Source organism: Marmota flaviventris, chromosome 9 (assembly GCF_047511675.1).
Source record: "Marmota flaviventris isolate mMarFla1 chromosome 9, mMarFla1.hap1, whole genome shotgun sequence".
Lineage (NCBI taxonomy): Eukaryota > Metazoa > Chordata > Mammalia > Rodentia > Sciuridae > Marmota > Marmota flaviventris.
Window position 1 is genome coordinate 61305826 of NC_092506.1, and position 20483 is coordinate 61326308.

Below are 20483 nucleotides of genomic sequence, written 5' to 3' on the forward strand. Positions count from 1 at the left end.
CTTCCCTCAGCTTAGCATTCCTGGAAGGCCTCCCTTTACTCCACAGGAAGGGATGAGTGAGGCAATCCTACAAGACGTCTTCCTGACTCCTTCCCACCTCACTCCTCAAGGTCCTGGGGTCAACTCTGCCCCCACTGTCCCTTTGCTGAGCTCCAAGAATGCATGAAAGAAAACCACAGGGTCCTAGGTAACCCCAGGCTACTTGTGGGTTGAATTTCTGACCCACCAAGCTCCAGCCTGCCTCCTTCCTCCTTTTACACTGATGTCCCTTCTCATTCTTAACCCCACTACCATAACTGGGCCTTGATGCTCAGCCCCTCCTCTGGCTGTCCTTCCATCCCCTGTTCTAACTATGCAGGCATCTTATTGAACACCCCAGCCTGGCTTGACCTGGAATTTACAGCCCAGCTCTCCAACTACCTCATTGCCAAGAATCTGCTCTGCCTCTGACAGCCAATACACTCAGTGAGACCTGGGAACCCTGCACTAGGACCACTATGACTCTGGGGACTTGAACCTAGCAAGGATGTTCAAGATTTAACCATCCTTTAGTCACTCATTCAGTCACCCACTCACTCCACATTCACTGTGATACCTACCCTCAACCAGCCTTGGAGATCCAAAGAGGAACTCACTGTCTGGGGGCTCAACCATGTGCCAGGTATTCTAAAGGGAAGTGGGCCAGAGTAGGGAGCAGGTACTCCCCTGAGCATTAGTGACAGAAGAGGTGACACCTGAAGCAGGCTTGGAGGGCTAAGTAAGGGAAGAGAGGTATATCTGAAGGAAAAGTCAGGGGAGTGGAAAAGTGTAGGGGCATGGAGGGACTAAGAAACCTGGGGAGGGGGTTCAGACTATATCCTGAGACATCAGAGAGTCAGAGAGGCATTTTAAACAGATGCACTCATTTTAGAAAACTTCCTCCAGTAACTGGTACGGACAGATAGGGCAGCTGAATATGCAGAAAAATGGCAGATTCAGGAGCTATGTCTGAGGCAGAATCATTAAGAATCAGGAACTGGATTTGGGAGCTGAGGCTCCAGCTGACCAGGTGGGGTGACTGGAAGGCAGAGACTTAGGAGAAGGAGAGGTGGAGAGGGGTGATGGTGAGCTTAGCTTTGGATGCTGAGTCTCAGGTACCAAGAAGACCTCCTGAGGGAGAATGTGCAGGAAATCAGTGGCCACGGGGACCTGTATCTCAGCAGAAAGAGATGTGTGGTCAACTTCAAAAGCAGCCCCAGGAGTGGCTGAGCCCTCCCAAGAAAAGGCAGTCCTAGAAAACCCCGGCTTCCTGAATAGACAGAGGATGGGAGCCCAAAAGACAGAGCTATAACAGATAGTGAACAGAAACAGATCTGAGCTGGAAATGTGAGGGCCCAGGAAGAAAGTTCCAAGTCTCCTCAGAGGAGCAGAAGCTACCACCTTGGCCCATTCTTTTCATTCCATTGACTTTGGGTAGAGATGCCCAAGTACAAGACATCTCCTAACAAATGGCCTCTGAACCCCTAGTAGATCAAGCCCATCCCGTGTAGTATAGGGAAGGATCCCATGACAGGCTGCCAGGGCCAAGCCCTCACCTTTGGGGTCCACCTGGGCCAGGTAGGTGATGACGCAGCTCTTGGGCCCAGTGCTCTGGATGAGGTAGCCCGTCTGGATGGACACAGCTCGGACCAAGTCTTTTCGAGGTGGGTATTTCTGGGGATGGAAGGTACAGGGAGGTGAGACTCAGCATGGGGGCAGAAGAGATGTCTTTGAGATACACACACACACACACACACACACAGTTAGTTCACATCCTCTGGTGTCTGTGCCAAGCCAGACCTGATGCTGGGGCAAGGAGAAAGGTAAGAATCAGATCAGATCATCCTTGCCCTTCTTAAGGCTTTCCTTATTCCCATAGGAAATCTCCCAGCCTGGGATCAAGGCTTATGAGTTCACATAGACACTCAACCCTTGTCCAGGCCAACCATACCTGCCTATTCTTCCTGCCCAGGGTGATTAAAATGGCCCCACCTCAGGGAGGTCCACAGGACACTGCCACTCACATCTTGCTTCTCTATATTCTGTCCAGCTTCACCCAGTGCTCAATCAAACCAAGGCCACCCCAACCCATCCCCTCTCCACAGAAATGGCCCAAACTACCCTCTTCTGATGTACCTGAGTGCCCAAGCAGGGAGACAGAAGCCATTATCCTGTCAGAAAGGAAACTGAGGGCCACAGAGCCCCCTGCCTGCCCAAAGTCACAGAGAAGTCATGGTGTCAGCCATGGCCCAGCCTTGCCTGGCACCTTGCCTCACCCACCCAGCAAGGAAGGCAGATGGACTCACAGGATGTTTGACTGAGTAGTTCATGATGATGTAATCAGTGCCCATAGGGAGCCAGGAGCGGAGGGTGATGACATCACGGTTCTTCAGAGGCTTGGGACACCTCCCTGTGGAGGGCAAGGGACAGTTCAGCCAGACCACTGGTCCTCCTGCCTGCAAGTGAGGGTGTGGCAGAGGCTGGCAACGGAGGGATGCCTAGTTAACTGCCAGCTCCTGCTGATCCAAACAGTTACCCACCCCCACCAGGACACTCCCACATTGGAACCAGAGAAGAGACAGAGAATATCCCTTGTCCCTACTGTCTAGCTATCCCTGCTCCTCACAACCTCACACAGCCCTTACCTTGCTGGTCTGGCCAGTTTGTATATATGAATATGTGATGAGAGAAAAACAGTATTATTATGAATGTGTGTTATGAAAATATATGCCTAAGGATGTGACACATTTTATGGGTTGTGTACACAACTGTGTGGATGCATGTTTGTATGTGTAGTCTTCATGAACATGTAACTACATATGTGTTAGTGAGTGTACCTATGTGTACCCAAGTATCTAGAAGCAGGCATCCTTCAGTCTCAGGTGTCTGAGCAGCCTGGCCATGGGAATGGCCACAGGGAGGGAAGGTGACAGGAGGAGGCTTGGGGGAGGTCTGGATGGAGGCCAAGGGGTTGGGCTCGGTGTGCTGCGCCTGCTCACAAGAATAATAGCCCACATCAGCGTTGACTGTCAAACGGGCGATGTCGAAAGTTTCAATGACGTTGCTGTCCCATTTCTTTCGGTACTCAATGTCGTGTAGGACATCGTAGAGTGTCTCTGCTGGCACATCACGGCACTCCATACGGCACTGCAGACAGACATGGGTTGTCAGTATCACACAGGGCTCAGGGCCCTAGCCAGGGTGGAGGGTAGACAGACAGGCAAAGGAGGAAGGAGAAGAAGGAGAAAAGGATCAGGGACCTCTGAAGCCAGCATGGACTCACTTCTTACCATAAACCTTCTCCAGAAGCCTCCTGTGCCAGGAAACAGAGCCCCTGTATCCAAAGATCATCTCCCTATTTTCAGCCCAGTCTCCTCCAGGAAGTCTTCCCAGTCAGACCTTCCAGGTCCCCACCCTGAGTCTCTGTCCATGCCTTTCCAGACCCTGGTGAGCTCCTTGGGGTCAGAGGCTCACAGCTGATTCGCTGTGGAGCCTGGGATGGCTATATGTCAATGAAATGAGAGCACAAGTAAAAAAACGAATACCTAGATGGATGACGGCTTCCCTCCCTAGTACTTATCACCTAGCCATACCACTTGTCCTCCTGCATGTGTATTTTCATTCCACAAACACCTCTAGATGTCTTACTATTTATTATTATTAGTTTATTAATTATTTATTAGTCTTGCCTGCAAAGAGCTTTCCATCTAGGGGAGAAACAGCCAAGCATACCTTGTTTTATTTAACTTTCCCAACAACTCTACCAGACAAGAAATCCAAGGAGGAATTTGAGGCTCAAAGAGGTTAGGTAATGTGCCCAAGGTCACCCAGCTGGTAAAGAAGCAATGTAGGGATTTAACCCAGCTCACATGTCTGGGAAGCAAGTAAAATCAGAACCAGGTTTCTTGAGATTTGCACTCGCAAAGAAAAATGAAACTCAGTCAACGTACTTGTTCTGTAATTTTTTCTTCCTACCAAAGAGCACAGCCCTCAAGATCAAGTTATCCTTAACAAATTGACAAGTGTTTTTGTGTAGTCTAAAAAGGGATTCTGGGTTGAGCATATGACTCATTAAGAGTAGAGTATTTGGGGGCTGGGGTCCTGGCTTAGTGGCAGAGCACTTGCCTAGCATGTGTGAGGCACTGGGTTCAATCCTCAGCACCACATATAAATATAAAAGTACATCAACAACTAAAAAAAAAAAAAAGAGTAGAGTATTTGCCTAACATGTATAAGATCCTGGGTTTAATTCCCACTACAGAAAAAAAGAAAGAAAGGAAAAAAAAAAAAAAAAAAAAGGTCTCCCAGACCTGGCATTCAGCTGGGCATGGTGGCACATGCCTAATCCCAGTGGCTCTAGAGGCTGAGGCAGGAGGATCACAAGTCCAAAGCCAGCCTTACTAACGACGAGCTGCTTAACAACTCAGTGAGACCCTATGTCTAAATAAAATACAAAATATGGCTGGGGATTGTGGCTTAGTGGTCGAATGCCTCAGAGTTCAATCCCCATTACCCATCCCCCCCCAAAAAAGAACTGGCATTCGGAGTTGGAGAATCCTCACATATTACTTTCTTTTTTTTTCTAATACATATATAATTTTATTATTATTTTACAGCAAATTTAAAATGCTAATCATTTTTTTTTGTTTTGTTTTAATTAGTTACACATGACAGTACAATGACTACACACATATTACTTCTACTCACAAGGGGATGCATGCAACCCTAAGAGGTAGGCCTTGGTGCCACTAATGGTGACAGGAAGGCCACACCACACTTGTGGGGTATTCTAGGTACCAAGAAACTCATCAAATCCTGTACATAACTTCAGATTACAGAAAATACAAAGGTCAAAGGTACAAGCTAAGTGACACCATGAGACTATAACCAGACAAAGCCAAATACTGAGACATTCTTTAGGGCTAGTGGCCTGCTTTCTTCTGCAGGTCAATTTCATATGGACAGGTCAATGTCATAATAAAGGGACTGGGTTTAACGGACAAAGAACATAACAGCCACATGTAAAGTGTGATCCTGGATTGCGTACTGATCTGGACACACCAGCTATAAAGAACATTTTGGGGACAACTGGAGAAACATGAAGGTGGTATTAGATGCACTAAAAATGTACAGAGGAGAGTTCTGCCAGGAAAAAAAAAAAAAGCAGATTACAAAACGGAATGTACAGAGGCTGGGGATGTAATTCAGTGGCAAGGCATTTGCCTAGCATCGTGAGGCCTGGGGGGGGGGGGCGGGGGGGGGAGGGGAGGATAAAAGAAATGAACAGTATAATCTCTTTGTGGAAAAAAAGATATAGATAGATAGGTAGACAGATAGATATAGATTAATTGGTTGATTCAGAGAAAAGTTCAGGAAGCCAGGTGTGGTGGTATACACCTATAATCCCAGTGACTCAGGAGGCTGAGGCAGGAGGATCATAAGTTCAAAGCCAGTTTCAGCAACTTGTGAGGCTCTAAGCAACTTAGCAAGACCCTGTCTCAAAATACAAATAAAATGTCTGGGGATATAGCTCAGTGGTAAAATGTCCCTGTGTTTGATCACCATGAGAAAGGAAGGAAGGAAAGAAGAAGAAGAAAAGGAATGGAGAAGGATCTCACTAAGGAAGCACAACTATTAAGGTGTTAACAGTGGTAATCTCTATATGGTTTTATCTTCTTTTTGCTTATCTGTATTTCTAATCTTATAATACTGCTTCTAAAATAATGAAAAAAAGTTTTTCAGTACTGGGAATTGAACTCAGAGACACTTTACCACTGAGCTACTCCCCCAGCCCTTTTTATATTTTATTTTGAGACAAATCTCACAAGATTGCCTGGGGTAGCCTTGAACTTGTGATTCTCCTGCCTCAGCTTTCCGAGTTGCTGGGATGTGCCACCCTGCTCAGCTAATAATAAAATTTTAAAAAAATAAAAAGATCCCCAGGGATAATGTGACATATACTATACTAAATGTTTTATGCACAGTACCTCATTTTCTTCTCATAGCAATGCTCTGAGGTCTTAACCTCACTTTAGAATTAAGAAAATTAAAGCCTGGGCTGGGGGCACTTCAGTGGTACAGTGCTGCTTAGCAGCACACGTAAAGCCCTGGGTTCAATCCCCAGTACCAAAAAAAAAAAAAAAAAAGTCAAAGGGCAGACTCCAGCCTGCAAAGTGTGACCCTGAACAAGTCACCCTTCCTTTCTGCACTGTTTGCTTTTCTGCTGCATGAGAGGGTATGACTAGATCCAACCATTTAACTAGCAACCCCCTTTCAGCACAGTCCTTAGCCCAAAGGAGTCAGAGATGAATATGAGGCTTGTCCTTGGGAAGCTTCCAGGTGCCCTGAAATGCTCAGTGGGGGCTCAGAAGAGATTGGCTCCTGGGGTGGGTGGGGGGCTCAGGTTTCACAGAGAAGCTCAGTCTAGGAGCAAGGGGTTTGCCAAGTGGTCTTGCCAGAGAGAACAGCCAGGGCAAAAGCCCAGAGGTAGTAGGCAAAAATACAGGGGTTTGCCTAGGACTCTCCCAATTTTATCACTGAAAGACTCGAATCCTGGGAAACTCCTTAATTCCAGCCAAACTACCATGGGCTAAATTTGTGACAAACTGTATTTAAATAATGATAGCAACAGATTATACTCCATTGAGTAAAATAAAAAACCAAAATATACCCAGGTATGAATAAGGAATGTTTGATGAGGAATAGGGTATATTTACAGTTTCCAAGTACCTTCCTATTAGAAGTTATTAATTACAAAGGGAAAATGAGTAACTTTATAATATAGAAGACTGACAGATACCACCTCAATTAAATGATCAAAGTGAATAACATTAGTAACAGGAGAAGCTGCAACCAGGTGTCACCTGATAGGATGCACTGAAAAAAATTCTGGAATCGCTTATGTGATATCTCCACCAAGAGTGCATAACATTAATCATAAGGAAACATCTGACAAACCCCAAATGGGGACAGTTTACAAAAGAACTGGCGTAGAAGTGCCATGATTGTAAGAGCCAAGGAAAGACTCGAGAACTATACTAGACTGAAGGAGATGACTGAGACACGAGGGAGTGAGTGACCAAAGTGATGGAAAGGATGCAATGGTGAGAAAGGAGTTGGAGAAGACAGCAGAAGCCAGATGGGCACCACCATTAGCATCCAAACAGCCTTCTCTTGAGCAGCCACGCAAAGGTCCAGATGCTGCACTAACATTCAGCGTGTGCTCATTCCTCACCTCAAACTTTTGTTATCATTCCTGTGCTACAAAACAACACAAAGCCCAGAAAAGTAAAAAACTTGCCCAGATCACATAGCAAGAAAGCAAGAAGGCAGGATTCAAAACCAGGTCTTCCTATACCTTAACCATCAGGGAGCACTCAGTGTGACTTCTGAGGAAATCAAAGTTTCTCTAAATCCAAGTTTTGGAAGCTGGACTGGTTTTGCAAGACCTCAAAACATGTTATGCTGGACAGTGAATGTACGTGGGGCAGTGACAACAAAACTCTGCTTCCTTTTTTTTAATATATTTTTTAGCTATAGGTGGACACAATACCTTAATTTTATTTATTGATTTTTATGTGGTGCCAAGGATCAAACCAAGTGCCTCACATGTTCTAGGCAAGTGTTCTACCACTGAGCCACAACCCCAGCCCAAAACTCTGCTTCTTAAATTAGAATCCAAACTGTAACTGCACCTTCTCTGGAGCCAGGCCTGACACCACCCAACCCCCAACCACACAGCTGGATGCACCCAGGAAAGGGCTGACACTGCCCATCCTCTTCCCAGAGACTACTGGATCAGGGCTATTGTGGCTCCAGAGCCCAGAGCCCTCCCCATTCTGGGACAGCAGGCAGGAAGCTAAACTTGCAGAACCACAAGAGAGAAGAAGGGCCCACTAGCGTAAACACTGCACTTTACCTTGAAGATAAAGAAGGAAACTTCATAGATTTCCCATGCTGGTGGCAGATTGTTTTGGAGGAAGGCTAGCAGCAGGACCCTGCTGGGAAGGTGAGAACCCTGGCAGCAATGGCCTAGGTGAGAAACTGAGGCAGGCTGAGTGCCCAGGTAAGGTAATTGTCCACAGACATACCAAGCCCATGGCAGCTGACCTGGCTCCTAGCCAAGGGGCTTTCCACAGGCCCGAGGACGCAGTACCTCAGTGCCACATGGAGGAAATTATATCTGGTTTTGTTCCTGTGCTGGCAGTGTTGGCCACACCCCACAAGGTGTAATTCTAAGAGGCTTTAGGAGGGACAGGTGCTGGGGTAGAGCTGAGTCACTGCAGACTGTGGGTGAGGTATGACCAGAACCCACAGTCATTGGGTCACAGGCAAGCCAATTCATCTGACTGAAACCCTTGAGCTTCCACTGGAAATGGGAACTGAATGGGAGGTGGGTGTTTGGCCTAGGAACCATGCTGGGTTACACAGTCCTTAAGGCCTGATTAGGGAAGAAAGCCTGACATGCTGCCATTTTACAGCTGAGAAAATCAAGACCCAGAGGGAACAAGTGTCACCAGAGAAATTACAGGCTTATCCCCAGCATTTCACTCTCTAAAATCCCATGAGATGGAGGTCCCCATGAGTATCTGGGATTGCCCAGAACCCCTGAGAACTCCCCTCCCCTACAACATCCCCAGTCTCACAGGCAGAAGGAACTGGAAAAGCAAGGAAGGCCACGAGGGGAGATTTACACAGTCTTTGAAGCTGGCAATCTTCTGACCTAAGACCAACTCTTCCCCTTGGGCACAAGATTTAACAAAACTCAATTTCCTGAAATGAAAACTGGAATAAAAGTACCTATCTCCTAGCTGGGTATAGTAGCACATGCCTGTAATCTCAGGGACTCGGGAGGCTGAGACAGGAGGATCGCAAGTTCAAAGCTAGCCTCAGCAAAAAGCAAGATGCTAAGCAACTCGGTGAGACCCTGTCTCTAAATAAAATACAAAATAGGGATGGGGGTGTGGCTCACTGGCAGAGTTCCCCTGAGTTCTATCCCTGGTATCCCCCCAAAGAAAGTATCTCCCTCCTGAGGATACCATAATTAAGTAAGATGATGTAAATGATATGCCTAGCACATAGTGAATGCTCAAAAAATAGCTGTTACTACTCAGCAGGCTTCCTGAGAAGCCATTCATCCTTCCACACTAGAATGGATAAGGTCAAATTTGCAAGGACCTCTTTATATTTTGTGCTCTGGGCACCTCTCTTGATTCACTCTGGTCCCTGCCCTTCTATTCATCCATTCACCACTTTCTGAAGACTGCTGTGAGCCAGGCCTGAAACTGGAAGTGGGTAACCAACCACGGACAACCAGACCTGGGTCCTGCCTCAAAGAGGCCCCACCAAATGGAGTGGTAAGAGAGGCTAGGACCCGAACACAGAATCAGCTGGGTTGAAAAGGGGAGACACAGGAACTGTGGGGGCAGAGGGCAACTGAACCCCAAATGATAAGGAGCTGAGGCACTGCAAGGACACAGGAGAAGGCCAGGAGGCTTAAACAGGTTCAGAGGAGGATCCAAAGTCCAGGCTGTCTCTTCACTCCTTACTCACTACCCAATAGGTACTCCCATGGATCTCTACTACATGGGAGACAGGAATTTCTCCCAAGACCCAGATGATGGCCAAATAGAGTTGGGAAAGGAAGACAGGTCACCTCCATTAGGCTGAGCCCTGGTCTTGAGAGCCAAAAGCCAGGACAGTAACAAGCACATGGACACACACAAATGGACCCAAGTCTGACCCTCCCCACAAGACCTCACATGGTAGTCTCCAATATCTTTGCCCATAGGATGTGTGGGGCATGGATTATCCCAAAATCCTCAGAATCCAGGAGATAATCTCTTCAACCACCATTTTTCAGATCATCACTGGAGAAACTGAGGCCCAAAGAAGGGTAAAGCAAATATCCCATAGACTATACTAATTCTACATATAACATTTTAGCACACAGTTTTGTAGTGGAAGTAACTTAAGCAAATCCCTTTCCCAGCAGAATCATACTTAAACAAGAGGAAATGTTCAACAGGGGATGGGGCTCAAAGGATCAATCCAATCACAGTCCTGGTCAATAATCCCAACCTCAACAAGCCTTACCACATGCTTTGAGTCACTGAACAATTGACTGTCCCACAAAGTGGACAGGAATACCTGGACCTGGACCTCACAGAGAACTGGAATTTAATAAACAACAAGGGTACCTAGCCGCATCCTTTGTAGACAATGCCTCTTACCCTCCAATACCTGGGTGGGAATCATCATTCCCATCTGAAAGATGATGAAATAGCCCCAGAGAGTTACAATGACTGGCCAAGGCCACACAGCTAACAGCAGTGGGGCAGAGAATAAGAGTCAGGTGTTCCTGACTCCAAAGTGCTAAGACTTTCTGTCACCTTCATCAGCGTAGAACTGGCCCAGCTAAAACAAACATGCTAGAAATTGGAGTCTGCTTTAGTTAATTGGTAGTTATCAGGCAGTGTTTACTGAATACAGAAGGGCTTGCTGACCAGGAAGGCCCAGCTCACATATTCTTCTTCTGAACAAAGTTTCTGACTCAATCCCCAGACCTCACTAGCTCAAAGGCAGGACTGTGCTTTTCTGAAACCCAGTGCCGGGGTGCTGCACCTAGTAACCTCCTCTGAAAACCCTTCCCCATCAGGTTGCCCTGCTGGTCCCAGCCAGACCCACAGACCCATAGCTTACCCAGAAATCTGGGTGGTCTGCATCAGGCAGGCATCTGCCTCTCATGTTCTGGCTGTATGGCCTTAATTTGGACAAAGAACAGAAATTCTGAGTCCCAGTGTCATCATCTGTCAAATAGGGATCATCCTCCCCTCAGAGTGGTACTATGAGGATAAAAGGAGACTTGTACATAAACCCTCTGTGGCAGCTGCCCTTCTTGGAGCTCTCCAGCAATTTTCTCTGACTCTCCAGGCCCTGCCCAAGGGAGCCTTCCTGCTAATCCCCAAAGGGCAGGATATAAAAGGACTAGGAACAAAGTTTTTAAAAAATACTGCCAAGATCCCTCTACAGGGTAGGCAGACAGAAAGGGGCTGACAGCCCTCCACACTAGAGCCCTGAACAGATCTACCCACTCCAACCTCATGACCCACAGCCAGACCCTGTCCTTACCATGTTGGACCAGGAGAGGAAGCTCTGAGAAGCACAAACTGCCCAGGGCACACAGGAAGTCAAAGGCTCAGTACCAGGGACCCTTTGCTCTGCATTTCTCTGCTCTCAGGGCTTGCTTACTGCCTTACTCCCAAAGCCCCATGAGGTTAGCACAAGACCAAGCTGAAGGATGACCTGCCACTTGCCTCTTGGTTTCTGAGGGTACCAGAATGGAGACTCCCAAGACTTTGATCCTCATACCCTTCCCCACCATCAAAACATCTTAAAAGATGTTTCAGGGTGCTGACATTCCAGGGTGCTTAAGAGATTTTCCAGGGAAACAGGGGAGAGGAGATAGGTGTGTCCTCAGTACAGGCCTGTAATTTCAGCAACTCAGCAGGTTGAGGCAGGAAGATTGCAAGTTCAAAGCCTGCCTCAGCAACTTAGCAAGGCCTCGAGCAATTTAGCAAGACCCTGTCTCAAAAGAATAAAAATAAAGAAGGGCTGGAGATGTAGCTCAATGGTAAAGTGCCTCTGGGTTCAATACCCAGTACCAAAAAAAAAAAAAAGAAGAGGGGCGGGGAGATGTATATCAGTCCTGCCATGAGGGGTACTGAGACACTTCCTCCTCCAGGTGTACCCAAAATGTATCTTCCCCAGAATGCCCTCCCACTGAGCAGAGGCAATGGCCAAGCAACCAGTCTGTACCTCAGAACTCAGATCAGGCCTGGTGGTGAGCAGCTGCCAGAAATTTTTGTGAATTAACAACTCTGTAGCAATGTGAGAAACTTCTACAGATAAAATGTTAAATGAACAAAACAGGATACAAACTAATACCTGTGCATGGTTTAAACGATGTATAAATTGCACCTGTGAAAGACAGCTAGAAGGAACCAAGGAAAAGTTCTAGGTGATTTATTTTTCATTTATTCATATTTTTATTTATTTAGAGATGGGGGTCTCCCTGTGTTGCCCAGGCTGGCCTTGAACTCATGGGCTCAAGTGATCCTCTTGCCTCAGCCTCCCATGTAGCTGGGAATATAGGCACTTGCCACCTCACCAGACTCTTATTTTTGGATTCCTGTTACTGTTGCTATAATATAGTTTCTACAATATATTTAAAAACACACTTTTAGAGGAAGTACTGGGGATTGAAATGAAGAAAACTAGGTTATATGCATTTATGGATATATCAAAATGAACCCCACTACTATGTGTAATTCTAATGTACTAAAAAACAAATTTTAAAAACACTTTCTAATAAAAGTGTTGTCCTGTACCCACAAGTCCTTGTTCCTGGACCTGAAAGCCTGGGCTCAGCTGAGCTGGGTCCTGAGGCTGCCTGAATGACACTGAGGTAATGAAAATGCTCCACAGCATCTGGTTGGGCCAACATGTCACCAAGCTCCTCAAAGGCTAAGGATACTAGACTCCCCCAGAGCAGAAAAAATAGCCAAGCAGCTCTGTGCCCTGAGAACCCAGAAAACTGTGCTGAGACCAGGAGCCAGAAGGGACTGGGGCCACCCACCCTTGGGCAGGAGGTGGGTGGGGCAAAGGGGAAGGTTAGGGCAGAAACAGAAGGAAACAGGAGATACAGGTACAGAGAGGGGCCTGAAAGCTGAGCCCTAAAGGAAGACCAGAAGAACAGATGGTACTCAAATGAAAAGGGGTAGGGGGAGAGGTTCCTGGCAGAGGTAATGGCACAAACCTGAGAACTAGAAATGGTTGAACTGGTCAGGCGAAGGAGAGAACATATGACCCTGAGTGAACAAGGATGAGGTGACAAGTGGAGCTGTCCCTTGGGTACCTCAAACTCTTTATTCATTCATCTACTCAACAAGTGTTAAGAAGGTACCAGCTCTGTGCCAGATTCTTTGCTAAGGGTTTTATTGACCCACCTAATTCCATCCTTTCAATTGCCTGAGAGAATATTATGCCCCTTGGTAAATGGTCATTCAGAAAAGTGAAGTGGAGGAACCCAGTGTGAACCAAAGTCCACCCCTGAAACTGATCCCCAAGAATCAGGCTCTGTTTTATGAGGGACTCAAGGAATCCTAGGTAAGCCAGTGCCTTGCTAAAAGAGGTCTGTTCTCAAGGCATCCATACTAGAGTTTGGGACTTTGTGGGTGAGTGGAATGGGAAGGGGATGTCAGGACTGGCTCTGCCTAGGGTGGGGGGATACATAAAGCACATGTGCTATGGCCCTTCCCCTCCTTTGGTTCAATATTTATTTCTACCTATAAAATGGTCAGACAGTTTCTATGGCTTGGTCCTCTGATGAGAAGAAGATCTGACAGCAGCTAATTCAAGCTTATATTTCCACAAAAGTGGGCTCCCTGAGACAGTATGGAGAACGGAGGTGCTGCCATGTCTCCCTAGACAGAGCTCCCCAAACAGACCCAGCGGGGCCCTCTGTGCTGCTCTCCATCCAGGGCTGAGTGACTCATTCCTGCTCTGCCTTCTCCACTCCCTCCTGCTGGTCTCCAGCAGCCTCCCTGGACCCCACCCCCATCCCAGGCTCTAAGGCAGCAGGCCCCAGCTCTGCAGCAGTAATGAACATCTTGCTCTGACATTGCAAAGGCTGACCTCCTACTCTGGACCTCCCGCCTCCTCACTCCTATCCTGGGGGAGGAGGGGGAGCCAGATGGAGGAAAGAGAGAGCTGAGAAAGAGAGGCAGAGAGTGGACAGGCCTAGAAGATAAGACAGGGGTCAGAGCTGCCGCTGGACATCAAGACAGACAAAGAATAAAAGGATAAATACTTCACAGGACTTCAGGGATGACCAATGGATGATGCCCCCTGAAAATCTAGTAAGCTCCAGACTTCATCTTCTTCAGCCTCCTGGGCCTCACACCCTGGACAGCCAACAGGTCTCTCAAGCTGACCATGTCCAGGGCCAGCACATTTCTTCCCCGAATACCCACTCTCCTCCCATACCCTTCCTCCTGTGCCTGAAACCTGGGTGTGATTCTAGACGCATTTCTTTCTCTTCTACTCTTACCAATCCTGCCCCTTGGGTTCTGCTCAGACCCAGCCTTCCCAGAAACCCCTCTCTGCCCATCAAGGCAGGCCTCACCAACACTGCTTCGGCCCTATAGCCACATCCTTTTCTTTGGCTTCCAGGCCAATCAGTTCCCTGTAGCCAGGGAGCTTTCTAAAGCCCAGAGCTGAAGATGGCACTGCCCAGCTTAAAAGCCTCTGCTAGCTTCCTCTCAAAGATTTTTTTTTTTCTCTCTCTCCCTGTGCCTTCAAGATACAATCCAAATTCCAAAATTTCCTCCCCACTCTGGCTCTGTCCCCACTCTTCCTCACCCTCAGCCTTGTATGCCTACCAAACACAGGCAGCCTATCCCACTGAGGGACTCACAGGGCCTTGTCAGCTTGCTGCCTGACTCCTGCTGGGCCCCCAGGCACCACCCAGATCCCATCTCCTGGTGAAGCCTCTTTCTCTCCCCTACCATGCTGCCAGTCATTGGCCCCCTTTAGCCTCAGTGTAAGCCTCAGTTCCAGCACTTCTCAAGAAGGGCTGCCTCCATTTCTGTCTCCCCACCAGGTCTTGAGTCTTTTGGGAGGAGAGATGAGGTCTTATTCATCTCCAGGTCCCCAGCACCAGCATAGTGACTGGCAGAGTAGGGTAGGAGGCAAGAGAACAGGTTTGTTCTAAGAAAGAAAAACTGGGAAAATGTAGAGAAAAAGGGACAAGAGGCAGTAAGCATAGAGGGAGAGGGGAACAAAGACAGGGATAGAAAAACACACCTAAAAGGGACACCTTGAGACCCACCAACAGTCCCAGAGGTGAGAACAGGAGGCTTCACTGGGGGCAGAAAGGGGAAACCAAGGCAGAAACAGAGTTGAGTCAGGAGGGCGAGTACCGCCAAGAGACATCTGAGGAGACACAATTGGATCAGAGACAACTCTGCTTCTGCAGTGAGGGGGTGTGACTCACACACGGAGTAAAACCAGACACAGAAACACAGTCTCACACTCAGGCACAGACACAACCACAGTCACACGCACATGTATTCAATATAGATTGACTGATCTTTGTCTGGTGCCTGCTCTAGAGCTGTTAACTGGGCAGGAAGAGGAGATGGGCATCCTGGTACCTGCTTTAGGGGGTTCACAGTCCATCCAATGGTCCACATCACACACAGTCATCCACAATCCAGCTCCACTCACAAAGCCCTGACATAGAATCCTCAACCCCATTACATTGTCCTGTCCTCACACGATTGTAATCTGGTCTCTTATTCAATTGTTTGCTTCCCTTTTGCTGGCTTCCCCTTCAGGATGTAAACCCCATGACAGCAGGGTCTGATCTGTGTGGTTTGATGCTAAATTTCTGGACATAACACATACTTGGCATATGGTATGTACTCAGCAAATGTGGGGAATTAGTGAATGAGTGAATGCACGCATGTTGGAGACACACAGAGAGCTCCACCCACTCTGGCTAGAGGGCCTCTGCCTCAAGACTCATCACCTCCCTCACTTAGTAACAGGTCCCAGGCAATCTAAAAGGACCCAAGGACAGAAAGCAGGGACCAGAAGATGTAAAAAGGGATCTGAGAGTCAATGGCAGATGGGTGTTGTGTAATGAAACACAAAGGATGAAATTAAGTAAGTGGCCTAGGCACCATATGGGAGATCTGAGGCAGGAGTCACTCCCACTGCCCAAAAGTGCAGAGGTTGTTCACCTGGCCCCAGATATAAGCATTCTAGAAAGATGTCAGAGGTGGCAGATATCTGCCTTTAGCAAGCCCAGGCTGAGACAGGAAAGCAGTGGTATGTTAAAGTCCCAGAGAAATGTGCCAGCTGCCCCAGACTCTCTTTAATGACAGGTGAGAGGACCCTGAATTTGGCATGGGGCCCTCCATGCCCATGTTTCTTAGTCTCCAGGACTCCAGAGCATCAAAGCCAGTTCAAGCATGCCAAGGGAAGGCATGAAGAAGAGTGGGGACACCTCCAGCCTGACACCTGGTCTGATGCCTTCCCCCCACCAGTTGCCAACGCATGATCATTTGCCGGGTCAGAGGCAAGAGTGAGTGGTCAGAGCTTGAATAGGTCTCTACCCATCTATTCTAGGCACACAGGCCTATGACCACTGTCCCTCAGAAACAGCCTGGAACAGTCCAGCCAAGAACCCAGATCCCCACAGAGTGCCAGGCCTCTGGGGTCATGAAGCATACAGCTCTGGCTCCAGGCAGCCCAGCCAGGCGTGGAGATGCAGGGGAAAGAAAGAAAACCCAGCTGTCTCCAGGATTCCTCCTTTCTCTCATCTCCTGAAACTTTAAAGACTCTCGGCTAGAAACTGAGCTGGGGCTCGTTAAAGTTTAAAAGCCAGAGCCTGGGGAGCTGGTTGTGGAGGACAGAGAACCAGTCTGGGGGCTGGGGATCTTCATCTCCCGACAGGGACAGACTGGAGGCACCCCACCCCACTCCTAGGGCAGGTGCAAAGAGGATGCACATCCCTACCACCTAACACCCCAGCCTGCACTAGTTCACAGTTCACACATTGCACAGAGTTATGTGGTGACCACCATGTCCCCTCCGTTACCCCTCCTAAATCTCTCTGGATGTAATTCTTAGCCCTACTTACCACAGCCCTGCTTTGGTATAGGGTTGGCACCTCTCTCTGGACACACAGGGCAGCAACAGCATTTCCCACCTCCTCCTTTGTTTAAAACCCTCCCCTGCGACCTCACAACCCAGGCCCCTGGCCTAGCTCTCTAACCTCCTCCAGTCCCCATACTCATCACCTTATAGTTCTCCACATGCACTGCCTTGTTTTCTGCCTCAGGGCTTTCATACAGATCTTCTATGCTTCTGATGCTATCAAACTTGTACTTCTCTTTCTCCACTGAATTCCAAAGAGATCACCTCAGAGTTCCTCCTCTGTGAAACCTTCCCTGACCCCCAAGGCCTGACCCCTCTGGATTTCCACAGCTTCTGTGACAAGTGTCTGGCTCAGCATCCAACTGGGAGCGCCTTGAGGGAGGGTCTGATTCCCCACTATCCCCCACCTCCAGCAGAAATCCAGGCAAGGAAAGGCTATCACACTGAAAGAGTAAATGAATGAACAAAGTACCCAAAGAAGGCAGGGCGGCCCGGTGCTACTATCCACGTTTAAAGAGGAGGAAATTGAAGCCTAGGCAGAGACAACCTGCCTGGAGCCACATAGCCAGGACTCTGATGCTCTCTCCCCTATATCCTCAACTCAACCAGGCACCTCTGGCAGGAGGGCTTCCCTAATACCTCCATTCACCTCTAAACTTTCCCTGAGGTCCCTACTCCAAAGTCTGGAAACTACCTACCTAGGGCATGATCTCTGGCAGCCTGTTCCCTAAAGACAGCTCTAGAGCTACCTCTTGCAGTTTCCCCCATGCCAAGACAGTCTAGAGCTAGCAGGGCTGGGGTCCTCAAGACCTAATTTTGAATTCAAAGCCCCCTCATGGCACAAATTATCAAGGCCTTAACATTCATCAGTACTCTGTATCTAGCAGTGAAGTCTTCCTACCCTGGCCTAAGGTTAATAAAGTCTCTACAAAGCTCCTGCCCAGAAACTTTCTGTAGAGATGAGAAAACTGAGCCCCAGAGAGTGCAGAGGCCAAGCCTGGACCTGAACTCATATAGTCCAAGGCCCTAAAATCAGATTAATTCCTGCCCCTGCCACATAGATAAGAAAATAAAGCCAGCCAGGCATGTTAGCACACACCTATAATCCCAGCTACTTGGGAGGCTGAAGCAGGACAATCATGGTTTGAGGCCAGTCTGGACTACTTAGTGAGACATTGTTGTCAAAATAAAAATAAAAATAAAAAGGGCTTGGGATGTAGCTCAGTGGCAGAGCACTTGTCTAGCACCAGTGAGTTCCTGGGTTCAATCCCCAGCACCAGGAGAAAAAAATAAAATAACAGAACAAAAGAAAATGGACCCAGGAAAGTAAAATGGCCCCCCAAGGTCACACAGTAAGGAATAGGCTCTTGCCCAGCTGGGAGCCCTCCAGGGTGCCCTCCCACAGTGACACAGCACAGGGTGACCCAAGGATGAAGGGAAAGATAAGTTCTGAGCCACAGGTCTGGAGAGAGAAGGGCCTATCCACATTAATAACTAGACCCAAGTTGCCAAGGGAACTCAGCCTTAAGGATCCAAGGACCTGGGTTCTGACCCAACTTGAGGCAGTTCTAGTTGTTTGGCCTTACACATGAGAATTCCTGCTCCAAGCCTCAATTTCCATGCCTGTTTGATGAAGCTAATAGCCATACCCTGTAGGACAGTTGCCAAGAGTCCTGGCCCTGGCCCCGCCTTCCCCAAGACACTTTTAAGTTTCAGGCTGTAAGAATAAGAAGAAAGAGTAAGCAGCAGGGCCCACTGGCTAAGAGTAAGAAGGGCCCTTGGAGATCCCTGAGTGAGCTGTGTTTCACAGAGGCACTGAAGGGAAGGGAGCAGGGAGTAAGACCTGAGCACTGGCTTGAGTTTGGAACCCTTAGTCCCTTCCTTAGTCCCGTTCCTTAGTCCATTCCTTCCACCTTCCTTCCTGGCCCAGGCACTGAGTTCAGAGAGCCGGTGATGTGGGGCAGGTGGTCAGTGAGACAGGGCTGAAAGGGGGCCACTACAGCTTCCTTCAAAGGGGAAGGGGAGGGGCTGCAGACAGGAAGTCAGTGGAAACAGGTCCCCACTGCTCAGTTTCCTGTGGCAAGAGGAACTTCAGGTTCTCTGCTACACTCCCACAAGAGATATCCCACACCTGCTTTAGAACCAAGACTCTCAAGGGCCCTCCAACCCAGCCTGCACCCGGCACCTGTCCTAGGTATGAACTCCCACCAGGCCCCAGCCCTGCCTCTGAGTAGCCTGTGAATATGTACCCTGTGTGGTAGGCAAGGGTCACCTGGAATTTTCTGTTCCCTCTCCAGCAGACTCTGGAAAGGCCCAGTTCTCATCCTCTGCCTCCTCACATGGCTAGCCATGCACAAGGCTAGGCATGCAGCAGAAATAAAGGGCCCTGAGCACATGGCATCCAGGCTGAGCAGGCCATGTCATCTGCTATCTGCCCTCTGCTCCTCGTCTCACTTTTCATTCGCTTTGTTCCTTAGTCCCGTCCTTCCACCTTCCTTCCTGGCCCAGGCATTGAGTTCAGAGGCCTTTGGGGTCAGAAGGGCCCACTGGCACAAATGGACAAACGGTCCAGAGATAGGCAGGAACTTGTCCACAGTCACACTTGGCAAAAGGACACCATAGCTAAGACTGGTTCCCCAGATGGCCCTAGTTGAATGATGGACACAATCTCTAGGTTTTCGTTTCTTATACCTCTAAGGGAACCATGGGGGAGCAGGCCTGGCATTTGGGAGACCTGGGTTCGGGTTCAGGTTCCAAGCAGCTCTTTGCCTTGTACACAAGATCCATGTTCAGTGTCTGCCTCTGGTACAAGGCCTGAACTCTCAGGAGGCAGTATCTGACTCCTGTCCAGTACCTAGAATATGGTACAGGCCTGGGGCCAGGCCAGAATGGAAATCAGAAAAAGGGAAGAGTGAAAGTGGCCTCCAACAGCCCCTTTCCTTTGTCCTGGTTCCAACTGCTGGGCCCAGAGCCAAGTGATGGCTTCCAGGGACCTCTGGACACCAGGGTAGGAAGAAGAGGAGGAAATCAATCAAATAAATAAGTAGATGGATCTCTCCACACACATGCCTTTCCCCTTCCATTATGAACACAGGGCATGTCTAGGGGCAGCTGGCTGGGACAGGAGAGAAGAGGGAGGAGAGGAACAAAGCTCAACAAACACGTGCAGTTGAGTCCAAGCCTCCTGGGGTGACCCAGTCATCCCTGGAACTCTGGCTTCAACCTGCTGTCTGACCTTGACAAGTCACTCCCCTTTGCAGGCTTCAGCTTTGTCATCTATCAAACAAGAAAGGGATGATGAAAACATTGTGTCCTTGATTCTTCAAAGAATTATTGATGGGGTTAAAGGCCAGATGTTGCCTAATGATGTGAGCCTATGCACGGAGGGGCAGAGGCTGTGGAGCCAGTTGCTTCAACTGCTGTATGACCTTAGGCAAAGGACATCTTCTCTTTCAGCCTCAGTTTCTTTGTAACAAGGCAACAAGTCTACTACTGCCCAGGACTTGCCTGAGGGTGAATTAGTTGAAGGAGAAACATGCTTGGCTCAGAGAAGAAGCTCTTATCAGAAATAGGATTAGCTGCATGGCACCTGAGAGTCCTGGAATTTTGGGGATGGGTAGCTCAAAGAGGCCTTTGCCTTGCTCCCAGAGTTCCATCTGCTATGCTGAAAGGAAAGGAAGGGGGGCTGGCCCTGGGGATGCTTATGACCAAGGTGTTAGTCTCCTCCATAGGTCTAGGCT

The 20483-nt window shown here is 48.5% G+C and overlaps 1 protein-coding gene across 2 annotated transcripts in view; it reads right to left on the reverse strand.

Moving 5' to 3' along the window:
* The window catches only part of Stard10 (StAR related lipid transfer domain containing 10), a 34689-nt gene that overhangs the window by 752 nt on the left and 13454 nt on the right, over window positions 1-20483 (reverse strand). For both annotated transcript variants that reach the window (XM_027942863.2, XM_027942862.2), the window contains exons 3-5: window positions 3018-3165; window positions 2325-2428; window positions 1575-1692 (exon numbers count right to left, since the gene is read on the reverse strand). In XM_027942863.2, the coding sequence (XP_027798664.1) occupies window positions 1575-1692; window positions 2325-2428; window positions 3018-3165 (370 nt within the window). The remainder of the gene's footprint in view (window positions 1-1574; window positions 1693-2324; window positions 2429-3017; window positions 3166-20483) is intronic.